Genomic DNA, 16,393 nt, shown 5'->3' with positions numbered 1-16,393 from the left:
AAGATCACAACCTCATCATTAGTTAGAAAAGTTTTCACACATCATTGAATCCTATGCAAAACAAAGAAGCTATACAACAAAGCAGATGAATTTTAGGAATAGCAGCGAAAGCCCTTTCCCCTTCCAGATTAAAAGGACACTAGTTACAGTAATCAAAATATTAACATGCTATTAATATTAACAGAATTTAGCCTACAGGCCATGTCATCTCTGTCTCAAACCAAGTCATCCACCAGCAAGGAACAGTGGAACTACAGCAGTCATCAGCCATCCAATAGAAAGTGCTTCACACTGGCTAGAAGTTTCCAACAGGAAGAACCGTGACAACAACTCAAAAAATGGGCAAAGATGAAAACTCTCAACATCCATCCTCTATTGCCATCTACTGGACCCCTGCAAAACAGCCTTCAGCCCACTGCACAGAATGGAAGTAAGACAAAGCTTTACGCATGCCTTACTGACATACATACATGCATAAACATTTATGTGAGACATTAAGCAGCATACATCATAATTAAACTGGTTTAATAATTACAAATAATAGAAAGCTTAATTATCACAATGAAAACTATAATTACAGAGGTATGCAAAAAGAACAATCTAACTGTACAACATGCATTTGATTGGTTACTTCCCATAGGATCAGCCTGGATTCAGTTTAATACTATTGTCATCAGATCTCAGAAAAGCAGGTTCTGTTTAATGACTACAGTGAATATTCCAATAAGATACTTAAACTGCAACTTAAGGAAAACCTTTTCTACTAAAAAACTAGAGTAAATTTAATTAGGAATCAATACAAAAAATTAAATAAGCAGGGCCACAGCATTCATTTCTTTATTTTACTATGAAGAAAAGTAAATGCAAAATAACATGATCGGCAAAAGAAAAAAAAAAAAAGCAGCAAGTTAAGACTCAAGGAATGTATCATCAAAATGATCATACTGCAATCAAAGGTGCATCTGTAATCCAATTTGTTATTTCTGTGCAACGGTCAGCAACAGTATCAAGAGATAGAACAGCAAAAACACTTATTAGATGACATGTGTAAACGAAGCTTATGGCCAAGTTTTTATATTAACATCCTTTTAGTATCTGCTTGCATCCTAGCAGGAGATGTCAAAACATTTCTTGAGTCTTACTAACTCATAACCTTAATAAATCTTACATATGCATTTGTTTTTGTTGGATCTATGAGGTATTTTTGTTAGTATAAAAGAGCTAGCATCTGCTGTACCACATTTCATATGAAATATTAAAATAGTTCATATCCATATATTTCATATTCATGTGAAAATGTTTGCTATATGAAATATGAACGTTTCTTGTTCATATGCTGTGTTAAACTTAACCAAAATGGCAAAAAAAAACCCAAACCACGTTATCAAGCAGCTTCAAGTTCTGCCCTTCCACATCTGTATGAACAGAAGCAATAAGAATCAAATACAGTAGTCCGTAAGACTTGCTTTTCTTTTTCCATAAAAAAACCAAAACACTGATTTATGCAAAAAGCATAATAATGAGAAAAGTCTGTATTCCCCCTCCCCATCCCCACTCCTTGATCTCACTATTTTGATTTGGAACACGCAGGAGTTCATGTTGACATGCCCAAGATGAAAATCAAGTCTCGCTCCCAGCCAGTCATAACTCCTCCAGAAAACAACATGTTCAGTCAAATCACATTACGTACTTTTAATAACCCGTTTGATTATATTTTATTTAATTTTTTTTTTTATTTTTTAGTTTTGATTTTGTCAACACTGACTGTTTAGCCCCAACTCTTTTTACAGGTTAGACGTATTTATAGCTCATACCTGAGACTGACCCACTGGGCATGTTCACACCACAATGCATGGGGGTATCTGGGAATCTCCAATCTCTGTCTTCAGCTGGAGAGGATGGGTCAGTGAGAATGACTTAGTTCTTAGCAAGAGCCGGAGGGGAGAGACAGGGAGCCGCACCAAGAGGCGGCTCTCTCTCCTGTCGGATCTCCAGTCTCCTGACACGACCCCCTCACGGAGCTCGCCCCTACCTCCCCCCGCCCGCCTCCCGCCCTCCCCCGCCGCTCGCCCCACCGAGGGCCACCCCCTCCCGCGCAGCCCATCCCGCCCGCGCCGCCCCCCGGGAAGGCCCTCGTCCCGCGCAGCCCTCCTGCCGCCGGCCGCCGCTCTCCCGACCCGGGAGGGGCGGCGGGGAGGAGGGTGGATGAAGGGGGGGGTCCTGCGCGGAACAAAGCGGCCGCTGCCATTTTGAAACACGGCCGGGCCCCGCGGCGGCAGCAGTGGCAGCGGCCGGGCGCTACCCTTGCTCTGACGAGTGCGCCCTCACCTTCCCCGTAGTCCATGGCGGCGGCGGGGGGCCTGGCTCTCCCAGACGGCCGACGGCGGCGGCAGCAACACTAACTCCGGCTTCCCTCAATGGCGCTTTCCCCGACACTGAGGGGAGGCGGGACCCGCGTGCGACAGATCAGCCACGGCGGGCGGCGATTGGCCTGGGGTCCACGTCACGTGAGCAGGCAGACCAATGAGGAGACGGGACCCATGACCAGCGGCGACGCCGCGTGAAGCGCGGGGTGCCTGCTTCTTCCCGGTCACGAGGGACGGGCTGGGTGGCGGCCATCTTGGGGACTGGCAGCCGCCATTTTGCGTTCTGGCAGCGGGGCCTGTCCGGCGTGACCCGGGATTATTAGAGGCGAAACATCCAAACCTTTATCCTTACACTCACACCCCGTTGTGCCCTGGTGAAACGACCACTGCAGAAAACACTCTCCTCTGTACACAAGGACTAAAATCCGCCCTTGGGCAGAGCTAGGAGTCAGGCAGCTCCTGGCGGGAGTTAGCCTGAGGTGGTTCCCTGCAGCCCCACAGCCCTGGGTGTGAGGAGCCCTTGGCAGCTTCCAGGGCGGGCTGCTGCCCTGCGCCAGCCGGGTTATGAAATAAAACGCTTATTTAAGCAATGCCACCCTTGTACTGACCCCCTTCAGTGAACCTAACGCGTGTAACAGCCGTTTATCTGTCACTCCTAAACAAAATGTTTCAGCACCTGCAACAGGCTGCATTGAAACCCTGAAACAGCCTAAGGGTAAACACAGACTTGCATTTGAAATTGTGAGGTAACACTGTGCTCCTCTGGGCAGCCTGGGATTTGAGGGCAAAACTGACTTTGCCCCTGACACCACAGAGGGAGTGCGGGGTGCGGAGAGAAAAAGTAAATCCCTGTGTGAAGATTGCATACAGAGTATTTATTTCCTTATAGTTTTAAGCTGGGAACATGTCTCTGACCACGAGCTGTGGGTGAACTTTCAGGTTGTAAGGGCAGGCAAAGCCACTGTCTGCTGGGGTTTCATTTTGTTGTTAAAACAGGGCTTCCAGGGCTTCTGTTGGTCTTGGGTGGCTGACAGCATGGCATCAAACCTCTCCCATTTCCGACCACCTGAAAAGTAATAAAATCCCCGTGGCAGGACAGGAAGATTGCACTCCTCCCGAGTCCAAGTTCTGGGTTAAGGGAAAAGCTGGCTGAGGGAGAGCAGCCAGTTTCCCTCCCCGAGCTCTGGATGGCAGCAGACGCGAATGTACTCGAGCCTCAGGCTCGCTACGGAGAGGCAAGAGCCCGGCAGCCGGCACTGCTCGCTCCTGGTCCCTCTCCTTTGGGAGCTCTGCTGCCTTCTCTCCCCCAGCATTGCGGATAAATACATGCAGAGAAGTTTATTCCTTGCCAAAGGGATTTTTTCCTTCAGCTTTACCGCTGGTACGTCATGCTTTCCAGATCCAAACAGCCCCCATGCAGACCTGTTTGTGATCCGTCCCTTTACACATGCACCCTCCGAAGGGCCAGACAAGTTCCTTGCATTGAAAGTGAAATTTATACAACAGGCTCAGGGCTGTATGCCTCATGTCTGCAGTGTAGCAGCCTTTTTTGCATTGCTGGGTGTAGCTGTACACGTCTTGTGAACCAGAACCCATTTTGCTGCATGCAAAATAAAAAGATACATGGAATTAAGAGAAATAGCATATACATGCACAGTATCCAAAGGCTATCCTAGGTAACCACTCAGTACAAATGTGCTGGGAATAAGCTGGTTTTCCCAAGTAGCCTGAAAGATGCAGCATTCAGAACTGTAAAGTTCATCTCGATGCACACTGCAGGATGAGTTGCTGAGGAATGCACTAAAGTGGATTCTCACCCCTTTCCAATGCATTTGGCTCGGCCAAATGAGATGGCTAATGACAGTGCTATTGAATAAGCAGTTCTGAAGGGAGGAAATCATGCAGAACGGATAGATAGATTTGTGATCACGGTAAGAATATCTGGCTAATGGTTATTCAAAATAAACAAAAAGACCCAGGATACGTGACTCATCTGAATCAGCTGCCAAGGGGACTATCAAAAGTGAAGATTTGCAAACCCCGTGGAAGGATTCAACAGATGAAACTCTCTGGTGCAACCTAAGGGGACTATTGCATAAAGGAAACAGGATTTATAATGCAGTGTCCGAGAGGGAAACACCAGGGTCGAACAGGAGACTGCTAAAATGATACAGGATTATTGTGAAATGTTTGGGAGAAAGGCCAAAGACAAGGAAGGGAGGAACAAAACAGACTCAAGTGGATTGGAGAGGGGGAATAAAAAGAACTGTTTTGCATATAAGCAGACTGCTGGTCAACACGCTTGTGTGGCTGAGCCCTGTGACTTACTGCCACTGTCTGTCTCATGTATTTAAGTTCTGGGTTTAGCTGTTTTCCATGTGACCGTGTTCACAGTTCCGTGTCTGTGCATGTGATCTGCTTGTGAACTCTACGCCAGACTAGCTGGTGAGTTGAATGAGCAGTCTAGCAAACAGGTACTGGAGACACTTGGTGGGGGGGGGGGGTGTTCCCTGGACACTCACCCATAGAACAAAGATCAAGCTGTGCATGCTGCCTGCGTGTGCAGTGTGGGTCTCTAAAGACAGGGCAGAAGCAGGACCAAGGCACCTCACACTTGTAGGATAAAGGACTTGATGCCAAAAAGTCATAATTTTTAATTTTTTATCTTTTTAATCTGCTATTCTCCCAAACCACATTTATTTTGTGACTAATCCATCAGAATATCTACTTCTTAAAGCATACTAGACTACCGAGAGGTTAAGCCTCTATGTTTTGTCATATTAAAATTCTCACTGCAAAAGGTTGGAAGCAGTCCCTGAAGAAACCAATGATAGTTTAAATCAGCAGAGAGGTTCATACAGCATTCAGGAAGCTCCCAACTGGGCCCATGCACAACATGGAAAGGTTACTTACAATTCATATGTCATGATGAGAATTACTGCTATCCTGTGTGTCGTTTCACCAGTCTGAGAAAGTTACTTACAGCAGAGGTGGTTGTTATGGGGACAGCAGTCTGTCAAGGAGAAGAGGGTATGTGACAAAGAGAACGGCCAGTTATGAAGAATTTGTTCTCATACCAACAGGCACTTCAGGCACCAGACAGAAGAGGAGGTGCTTTCACATGCAGCCTTGCAAACACACAGGGCATTTTTGGGTTTCTAAAGTATACTGTCCCAGAATCATAAGCTCAGGGAGAAGAAACTGGATCCTGGAGGCAGACCAGGGCTCTAGCAGGTACAATATACAATTTTTTGGATTCAACACAAACAGGTCAGCTAAGCGTATTATTTTAGACTTAATTATGATCAATGGGCCACTGTTGGTTTCAGGCTTTTTAAAACAAAGGCTCCTTCTTTCCTCCCTGCAGGGCTCCTAAAAGGAAAAAAACCTAAGCTAAGCAAAGCAAAGCAAAATGGAGACATAAGAAGAGAAAGGGAACAGACCAGCATTGTACTTCATTTGTTCTCGATGATCCAGAACATGGATGTTTCCGCTCAGTGTAGAATCATGCTGTGCAATCCCGTTCTGCTCTTGAATGCACGTTCTGCTGCTTCCTCGGGCTTGTTTTCTTCTTTTTGTAAATTCTTCAGGGCAGTACAGGGATAAGAGAACAATCAGTGATTTTTCTGAGCAGACACAGCAGCACGGTTATTGTGAAGTACAGCTCTTCTGTAGTTCGGTACCGTAACTACCCACACCCTCTCCTCCTCTTACCAAGTGCTGTGTTTTCTGCTACTCTTTCATTCTGTGAAATGACTCTCAATTGCTGCAAACGGTGGTTAGCAACCAGGTACTAGCAACTGCGGAGGCCTAACACTAACAAATCCTGTGTATTTCATTGCATTAGAGGTGATTTATCTCGTTGACAGCAAGGGGGAAAGGGGATCTTCTGGCCTTTGATGAAATCTCTCTGTCCCTTAACTCTGTTTAGAGCAGCAATGATTGCCATAATATTTAAATCTATAGGTACACACCTCTCCAACAGCACATCTCTCCAGTGCCATTAAAACAGCAATCACAGCAGTGGTATATGATTTTAAACATACATCTCCACTGACACTTGACGTTTTCAGGACATAGCTTTCTTCACATTTTAGGGTGATGGAGAGTGGGGCAGGAACATGAAAACTGCGTGGATTCTTTCTAGAACATGAATTCTAATTCCTTTTGTTTCTTTTTAGATATTAACACAGAAGCAGATCATTCCATCTGAGCCTCACAGAAGAACCATGGTAACCATCCAGAGCCATGCTGATTTCAGTGGGCTCTTATGTCTGTCATCCCAGCATAAATCAGAGCTGTCATATGGGATTTCCAGATCTGAAATATTATGGCCTTTGGATGTATATATTGTACAACACAAATAAAAAATGCCCTAAAATTCAGCAGGAGGGAGTGGAAACATCCTAATGCAGAAACATACTAATCACATTATCCTTTCCTACAGGGAAAAAAGCCCCCCAAAAAACAAACCAACCACCACTCCCCAATAACACTGAAAATATAGATTGAGTCAATCAAACTTGACAAGCTTCTTCGTATAGCTCCTTTACAGGAAAGACTAGAAGCTTTCAGATGTGCCACAGCACAGACTTGCTAGAGATCGTGTGCTGCTATGGCCCTGATGGAGCCCCATCAGCATCCAACAAGCAGCAGTGGGCTCTTGCTGGAGAGAGTAATTGCTGTAACTTTTGGGTCACCGTGGAACACAGAAGTGAGAGTAGCAGAACCCATTTCAGGCTTTGGTCTAGGTTTTGGCATGATTTCTAACTGCCGTTTGGTTGGGAATAGAAAATATCAGCTTCAGTATTACACAGCCTTAGAGGGAAAAGGATCTTTGCAGAGCAATTTATTGGTAATTGGCAAATTATCAGTGAAGTGTCTCACTTTTCTTGCAAGCAAACACTTATGAGCAATTATGTTTACTGCTTTTTAGCTTTACAACTTATTTTTACTTTACACTCCTTGGAGGCTAGCTCCAGTGACGATGTGATCTTGCAGGGAAGTGCTTCTGGGGTGTGTAGGGCTGTTTGCCTCCATACTGGGCGAGTCAGAGCTGTGCAGGTGCCCTGAGAAAAGACCAAGCTAGACTTACTGCTCATTGCCCTTCCACTGTCAGTCAACTCACTGATGTCCTGGAGCACTTCCTCTAGATGCCTGTTACGTGCTCATTTGCTTCCATGTTAGAGATGCCTCTGCCAAACCCCTGCCTGACCTTCACTGTCCTTAAAAACAAAAAGCCAAACAAGATGTATAACACAAACATACATATTCATTGCCAGTATTTTTCAACCCTTCAGTATAGGTGCTTATGTACCAGAAAGGGCATAAACCCAGAAACTTTGTATTTAAGTAGAGTTTATGCAGATGCCCTCTCTCATGCAGACAGAATAGCTGAAATAGCAACATGCTGTTCACAGCAAGGGTCTATTGACACTGTTTTCCTAGAAAGTTTGGCCAGTGCACATACTTTTGAAACGCTTTTTAGATAGAAGCAGCATGTCTGAGAAACTGTGAGGTTCCAAGATAAAAACCCATGAAGATAAATAACACTTGCAGCACACAGCAGCAGTTTATCTCAGAGTATAGAGTCACGTTCATATACATGCCCCTTGAAAATAAAAGTCACCATTAACTAGGATACTGTTACTGTGCTGAAAACAAGGCGGCCCAACCAGAGATATGTGAAAAAGCATGTCATCTTCTAGGGAAAAAGTAACTAACTGGGTGATTTACTTCATACAGTTCAAGTGGCTGAGGACTTCTAAGGCCAAAGATCTTGGTTTCTAGTCCTCCTTGTGACTATGGTTTGTATAGACAAGTCCATGGGGTTGATACAGAAAGAGAGGCCTGAAAAGGAGAGCCCCAGATGGGAGAGGATCTACTCCAGGCAATCCCTTCAGAAACGGGACACTCATCCCTGCCGCAGGAGCAGAAAATTACACACAGCAGGCTGCCACATCCACTCTGACATGTGGCCACCTCTCTCTGTAACAGTTAGTGGGACATAGCAGCACGTTTGTTAATGCTTTCCTAGGGAAAACGGTAGAACAGGGCACATCTCCTTTTGCTCCAGTAAGCTTTAGAAGAGTTTAGGATGTGAGCTTCATATGGGAATTGTTTAGAAAGGTAGGAATTCTGCCCATGCTTCTCTGCTCCATCCTCAAAGCTACTGGGAACTCACACAGAATTCAGGTGAAAAGAGGGGGAAAAAAATAAAGTCGAGGGTATATTTATTTGCATTTGCAGGCCACTTTCTTAGCCTTTTCTCTTGGGCTTTAGTCTTGAACTTTTCAGTGTGACTCTGAGCAATGCTTTTTCTAATTTTTAACTTACTGTTATTTAAAGCTCAGGTTTCCATGCTCTCGAGTCAGACTGCAGAGGTGTAGAGCAAACACTGCTACAAGTTGTGTGATAGAATCACCAGAATGTCAACATATGGTTTGACATAACATTTCACATATTTTTTTTACTATGTTTCCAAAGTAGTTCATTCCAGGAACAAATTCCACATGGCCCAATACATCCTGCCATGAGAGTGCCCTGCATTTTCCCCCTTACATTGTGGTATGCTGGTGAATATTACATCTGCAGAAGGCATTTTCCCATAGTGCAAGAAGGGAAAACTGCCATCTGATGTTGCAGGGTCTATGATGTAGTGTGTACACCATGGCACACAGTCAAACTTCCATGCAACAGTTTATTTCCAGGTTACTGACATTTTATAGGGGAATCACTGCATAATTTTGTGAAGGAACATATGCAGAATCCTTTAAATTGTATAAGAGAAGAAAATAGCAACATTCTCTTTCTCAGTCTGCATGCATGCGACTTCCCATGCACTTCAAGGGGTTCAGAAGTCTCAGCAAACACTTCAGGATTCCAGACTCATCAAACCTGCACATGATGCATGTTTCTGGATCAGGTTTGTGCATGCAGTGTGTGCTTTGTACAATCTGAAAACATAATGCTGGAATTAATGCTTCTCTGTGCTTTCCATTTGTTGTGCTTTGAATTAATCCTCACTGAGGAGCTTCACATCCAAACATTCTGGTTTCTGTGAAGCATGGGATAATTACACACACTGTTAGCTCAGTAATTGTGCTGTTAAACCTGCTTTAGAGCCTTGGTCTGGAGTCAGGGGTAGGCTTATGCACTGCAAAAGGTGAGTGTCACAGAGAGACAAGTGGCTTGGCACTGGAGATCCCGCAGCCCTCCAGCTCTGCTCTGGGAAGCTCACTCCAGGGTCTGAAAAGTGTCTTCTTGCCCTGGTAACTGCCTGCTCTGCTCCTCTGCCTTACCAGGAGAGAGCTGCTTCTGCTGAGCCCAATGCAGCTCACCCAGAAAATGACAGAAAGCATCTGCTCAGTATCAGCTTTTGCCTCCTCCTCCTCCTTTTCCATTACACTTGTTACTCCAGGTCTCACGTTCTGGCATGAAAGTGGAGATGCTCTCCACATCTTGAGCACATTCATCAGTGTGAGGATCGCAGCGTCTGTCAACATCTCCTCTGCTATACTTGAAAGCACTTTGAAACCCACACTGGCTGCCTCTCAAAAATCCCACTGAAACACAGATTCACTGAATTCCATGCTCAAGGGTCATGCTCCTCCTGGGCATGCAGTTCCAGCACACCTCATTGTCTGGGGTCCAAATCCAGGAGCACTTTAAGTGCAGATAACCTCATCTAACCACAACTACAGATCTTAATAGAGATGCACAACAGAGGTTTTCTGCACAGGGTGAACAATCCCCCCATCCCCCCTCCCCCTTTAAGGGCGTTTTAAAATCTCATTCTTTCATCCAGTTCATGTGCAGCCACACAAATATCTGAATCAGGGAAGAAATGAGCATTGAGGCATGATGGGGACTTCGAAGGCAGCTTTTCTCACCTGTTTTTGCTACCAAGGGACACATAACCTCAGCTCCTGCCAGATTAATGGATTTACCACTGCACTGCTGAGACTCCCCTGCACAAAGCCCAGGAGTATCTGGGGTAGCTACAGGAGTGAGATGCGAAGATTTGTGTTCTTCCCTTCTAAGTGATGCAGGTTCAGCATGCTGGGACAGAAAGGTCAGAATCAGGATTCAAACACAAATTCATACATTTCCCCTTTTCTGCCGACATTTACCACCTAGCTCTGTCACTCCAGCCTTGGACACTGACAAACTGGCTTTGTTACAGGCTCTGATCCAGATCTTCCCTGTGGCTGAGATATAGCTCTCTTCCTTTTTCTCTCTCTTCTCCCAATTACATCTCCAGCAGCTACAGAGAGCTACAGCATGAGGGATATGTGCTTATGTATTTTAATATGAGAGGCAAAACCCAAATGCAAACATGCATCTGGCATAACGTTAGGCCCAGATACACAGGGCCAGCTTCTGAGTGCCAGGATTAGCGCTCCACAAAGCCATCCGTCTGCCTTGCCTCCTGCCACATTTCTGCATGCAAAACACTGGGGTTTGGAAACGGATATGCCATAGATAAAGCCTGAACCTGGCTCTAGCTTTCTCCTTGTATTATGTACAGTGAATTTCTCCTGCACTGTGCTTGCTCAGTGGAATTCAGATGAGGAGCCAAAGGTTGCTCCACAACCGCCCCAGAACAGCATGATTCATTTGATGGCATTTGCAAGGGGCCATCCCAGTGCCTGTCCCCTGGAAAACCCCTGGCTACACCAGAACTCTCTCTGGGTCCCACTCGGGCAGGTGTTCCTTGCAGACACTCATACACTTATGTTGTCTTTTCAGCGTATGACTGCAAATAATTCCAATTTACTCACCTAGAAGAGGCTTTCAGGGCTACAGACAAAAATAAAATGGTTTCCATGTTATTTCTGGAAGCTAATGTATTTTTCCCCCCCTCACTTTCTCCTTTCCTTTGGACAACACCTCCCCTTTGCATAATTTCATTAAGATGTATGAACTCTCCAAGATACATACCAGCAAAAGGAGAAGGAAAGCAGCAATCACAGAAAAACCTACTAAAATACCACTTTCCATCCAATTTAAGCAAGAAAAAAAAAAGGGCAAAATTCCTCAGCACTGGAAGCATAGGGAATCAGAGCGACCTACCAGCAAGTGAAGGTGGGGTTCTGTATGTGCCGAGCTAAATTAGGAAAGGTACTGCTACAGACACTTGAAGCAGAGGGTCTCAACATCCCTCGCTGACATCTGTGCCACTGCCAGTCAGGCCGGCCAAAGCCAAGGCTGCACTGGAACATCACCCTGTGCTGCGATCGTACCCTCCTTTGGCACATACATACATCACCTCAAGTGAAAAGGTCAGAGATCCCCATGTATTTAAAACATAAAAACCAGAGCGCTGGTAAACAGGATGTGGGGTTTGAATCAAGAGTTTCACAGCTGCTCAGTCTGTGTTCACCTGAGGATCTGAGGAAGGACAGGGAAAAGGAAAATGATAGCTGTTGAAAATGAGTCCCATAGCCCTGTAGGGCCTGATTTCTTCAGCAAGTTAAACAGATCTGTAAACTGACCATAACAACCAAGGTAACATCCCATCTGCCCAGGTTCCCATGCAGCCTAGCAAGGGCTGCACCACAGCAACTGTCTCTCTATGGACCTTCACCATTTCCTTCCTCAAAGACAACACACAAGCTACCCATTTAAAGCCACTTCCCAGGTGCTCCCAGTCACAAGCAAAGCAAAGCTATATATCAGCAACCATGAATATGGCTCTGTCAGTTCTAGCTGTCTGCTTAAATCAATACTCTGGCCATCTAACTGATGCACAGGGAATGAAAATTAATTGATGGTCTTGGATCTTTTTCCAGCAGGCTACTATCTGCTCCTCAGTGCCACCAGAATGAGTGTCACCGGCTGGCTCTCCTCTAGGAGAGCTTCAGCAAAGCACTCAGAGCAGATACAAGGAACGACCTGCCTCCTCAGCCTTACACCCTCTCCCTGCCTACTTCTGGATCCGGGCACACTCACTGCTATTCCCTGGCTGAACCACATGGACAGAGGCAACATAAAGCTTGGGAATTTTTCAGCCACAAGCACGTTCCTTTGCCTGTTACTCATGTCCTTGTATACATTAATCCCCAAATGGCACTTGAAGAGCCACATTCTACACTGGATTTGTATTTGATCTTGTGTATGCCTCAGACAGTGAAAATAAAGGCAGTTTCGCTTGCAGGAGTCTGAAGCTATGGTGCTGGCCCAGTACACATCCCATACACACAGTCCTTCACTGCTAAAGAGAACAGCACCAAAGTGAAATGTCACAGATACTTCTCCTGATCTTAGAGCTTGTAAAGGGATATTCCTAGAGGAGCTGAAGAGCTGGACTGGGCAACCCTCACAGCTCTGAGCACCTACCTGCACAAGCAGCCCATTGAGAAGCTCTGGCATGGAAATGTTCCCAGAAGTCTGTGGTTTCAGTAAACCACCAAATTAATGAAGATGGCAGCATCTCCAAAACAGCCTTGAGCTTTAGAGGGTGCCTTTTTCTGCCAAAGTTAGCATAAACTGACAGTAAACTCCTTTCAGGAAGAAAACAGTCCCCACATACTGATAGGGTGCTGCAATAGAGTGATTCCTCCAAGGGACTGGAAGTTTTGCACCAGATTTTGTTAGGGAGGAAGGATTTAGCCAGACATCTTATAGTTTCAAACTGGCAGCACTTCACCCCCGGTGATTCATTTCAGCAGCTCCGGGATGGGCTGTAGTTTTTTTACAGGGAAATAATTCGGATTCAGAAACACAGAAAAGACCGCTCCGAATGCCATATGCCTGTTAATGCAACAGTGATGTTGTAGGCCTCTGTCAGCCTGACTGTGACAAAGCTTCTGCTAGGAGAAAAACACTCAAACCCCAAGCCCAGGGAAGAGAAAGACTGCAGAGATTGTTGTCAACCTTTCAGCAGGTTGAAACCAGAGCTGCCGGGCACAATGGCTTGAGTGTTCTGCTTTCAAAGGAGGCATCTACTAAAAAACAAGCTTCAAATCACTCTGGATGTGAAGCCAAAGGAATCAAAACTAACTTTTCCTTCTGGTAACAGAAAGAAGCCCATGAAGAGGGCAGAAACAGTTCAACTCTACCCCAGCTAGCGAGCAAGCTTTGAGATGTATCCCAGCTTTCTGGAGGATGGTTTCACTGCAGTTCATATAACTTTATATAACCCTTTATATGAGAGCTTTGAAAGCTGAGCCTTGCAGAGGTACAACAGCCCTGTGAACAGTCAGCACATTCAACTGCAGGATTTCTTTGCTCTTTGTGATGTGTTAGGACCAGTTCCAACCTCCTCCTAATCACCACATTCATCTCACAAGCTGTGCTTGACTGCAGTGTTAGGAACAGATTTCCTCCAACCCAGCCTTTGACAGCTACTTAGCTGCTGCCTTTGCGCATGAACTCATAGAAGGGAGCAAGACCCACATCTCCAAACGTGGCAACTGCAGGAGAGAGCAAGAGCTGCTCTGCTTAAGCTAGAAACACCTTTGCAAAGCTCCAAAGAGCTCCAAAATGCTCATCTCACTCTGCCCCAAAAGGCAGCACAACCCCAGCATGCAGGCAGTGGAGGCGCACCATCTGTGTCCTTTTGCACCAGTGCTCTGGAGACACAATATCAGCAAAAGCAAGGCAGAGGAGGACAGAGGAGCTGTCTATCACAGAATCTATCCAGCAGCCTGTAATAAAGCTGTCTCGATGGAGGACTCACAGCCGTGCCCGTGGCTAGCTGCTACGCTCCAGGGCAGGAGCAGATGCTGCTGTTGCAGTGCATCCCGAGGAGAGGAAGGAGGCCTGCACAGCACACAGCGGCCCTTCGCTCTCCACCAGGCCATTCTGTGGGAGAGCCTCCCGCTTTGACAGCAGAGGAGGTGCTGCAGATCATAGGAAAAGCAGGGCAAAAGGCAGGGCCATGCCATGGCAGAGGTGGTTTCCATGTATTCAGTAACGCTCCCTGGACTGCTCTTCAGTGAACTTCCTTTGCATCCTCTTGAGACCATGAAATCTCATCGCATCTCCAAGCTCCTGTACTGAGGAGTTCCAGCCCCACTGCACATTCCAGTCCCTCAGGGCCACCCTTGGCCTGCTTCACTCTCATATACCAAGGAGCAGTAACTTAGTAACAGAGGCCAGTTAGCTGCTTTGCACAGCAAGGTAAGAAGGGGAAAACCAGCATCTACACGCCCTGTCCCGTATCACATAGGACTGCCACAGGTTTACAATGCCTAAGTCCAGTCTGCATCTCTTCACCCTTTAAGCTTCTTTGAACTAAAGTCTCCCACAGAGCTAATCATACTGCCAACGTTTTGCTAATAATAGCAGCAGCTTTCAGGCTTTCAGAGCACTGATTACAGCCTCACCAAACTGGATCTCCGAGGTCTCCTCCAAGCCAGCCCTTTCGCAGCCTGGGGAGGAGGGAGCAGCAGACTGTAAAGTTGAAACGCTCATTCTGGGACACTGGGAGTCCCACCCAGGCTGTTCACTGGTGTTTCACACCTCACATCATCTGCTGCCAAGCTCCTCTGGGGAAGTCCGCAATTAAAAGCCCCATAATGAATGCTAAAAGCATTTCATTAAATGAATATATTCAGAGTTAAACATGCTGCTAAGGCTGATCAGTGCAAGCACAAACATAAACAAAGCCCTACAGGCACAAGAACTTGGTCTATGTGCACTTAACCTTTCACAGTGGATGTAACTCCCATAGAGACATCCATTGGGATCCTACCTACTCTGCCCGAAGAGGAGGCCAAGCTTACCTGACTGCCTGGTAGGGAGGAGGCAAGGCGGGTTTCCAACCATGGTGCAGCACTGCTGTCTACACGATCATTTTGCAGTCTTTTAATTACTTCAGAAAAGTGATTTAATTAAGGCCTCTTCAGTGCATTTCTAGTTCCAAACTGCAGCCTGGCAGCTCTACTGGTCCTAAACTGGAAGCTGAACGGTCCCCAAGAGAGGACGTGCTAAGGTTCCTTATGTGATGCCAGTGCTGATTCCTGGAGCTGACCTGTCCAGCAAGGATGGCACTGGATCACTGGGGTTCCAGACCACCAGCACCCAGGGAGAACACCCACGCCCTGAGTGAAGGCTGATGTTTGCAGTGAGAGGGGTACATACTCAGCCATAAACAGCTCTGAAGGTTTGAGGAACTCTCCCAAGTACTAAAAGTATTAATTCACCTACACTAGTGCTGCTCACAGGGACACTGCCACCTCACACCCGTTTTAACACAGCCCATTTTAAAGCCCATTTTAGTATGAAGGTAGGTAGAAACGTATCTCATCCTGGGTCAGATCACACTGGCGTTAGGTCTCAAATACACATAAACATCAACACTGACAGCAACCAACTTACAACCCAGCTGGCCTTTGCCTTTTGTTAAGCATGCTTCCCAGTTTTAATAGGTTAATACTTGAGGTCCTGAGAGGCATCTGTTTCCTACTCTATTGTGCATTACAGCCCTCTAGACCTGGTTGTATACTTGGAGCTTCCACTTGCCCAGCATTTCCCATCCATAGGACATCCTTGCAGCTACCCTGCAGCATGGGAAGAAGTCCATGGTAAAACTCTCATGATAACAGGCCAGAGGGCTGGAGACCAACCACTGCCTTCAGATACATCCCCTGGACCTCAGAGATGCTGAACAGCAACCAAGGGCAGCAGTCGCCTCCCTTGTGACTCAGAGCAGAGGCACCCGGAGGCCATGCCTGAGCCCGGGTCCCACATCCCATTACAGACACTACTAATGCTACCAAACGTGAGAGGACTGAGAGCAACAGGAGCTACAAACCAAACAAACTCAAACACCACACGATGAAAGGATGAAAGAAGGGGTTTAACCTAGGGCACGAAAAAAAAAAAATACATGGGCCATGAAGAAGCACTCATTGCAGAGGGGGATGTGACAATCATCAGGTGCCCTCGGCAATCTTTACAAACAGGGCAAGAAACACATAGCCCCATTCCCACCAAAGATAGGGGAGGCTGTAAAGACACAGGAGCTGCAAGTATGCCTATGGAAACTGCAATTTAAGGATGGTGAACCAGTCCTAGCA

The 16,393-nt window shown here is 46.2% G+C and overlaps 1 protein-coding gene across 4 annotated transcripts in view; it reads right to left on the bottom strand.

The window, feature by feature from the left end:
* The window catches only part of ZNF326 (zinc finger protein 326), a 43,722-nt gene that overhangs the window by 24,897 nt on the left and 2,432 nt on the right, over nucleotides 1–16,393 (bottom strand). Inside the window, exons 2-3 of one of the 4 annotated variants that reach the window (XM_065675345.1) lie at nucleotides 5,810–5,950; nucleotides 5,280–5,379 (exon numbers count right to left, since the gene is read on the bottom strand). In XM_065675345.1, coding sequence (XP_065531417.1) covers nucleotides 5,280–5,286 — 7 coding nt within the window. In that variant the 5' untranslated portion in view covers nucleotides 5,287–5,379; nucleotides 5,810–5,950. Of the gene's footprint in view, nucleotides 1–1,814; nucleotides 1,890–2,328; nucleotides 2,460–5,279; nucleotides 5,380–5,809; nucleotides 7,008–16,393 lie in introns of those variants that run through there. The other 3 variants (XM_065675344.1, XM_065675342.1, XM_065675343.1) reach the window with 3 other exon arrangements.

Source organism: Lathamus discolor, chromosome 3 (genome assembly GCF_037157495.1).
Source record: "Lathamus discolor isolate bLatDis1 chromosome 3, bLatDis1.hap1, whole genome shotgun sequence".
In the NCBI taxonomy this organism is placed as follows: Eukaryota; Metazoa; Chordata; class Aves; order Psittaciformes; family Psittacidae; genus Lathamus; species Lathamus discolor.
Note: the sequence above shows the minus strand (reverse complement) of the source record. Positions and strands in the feature narration are given on the sequence as shown.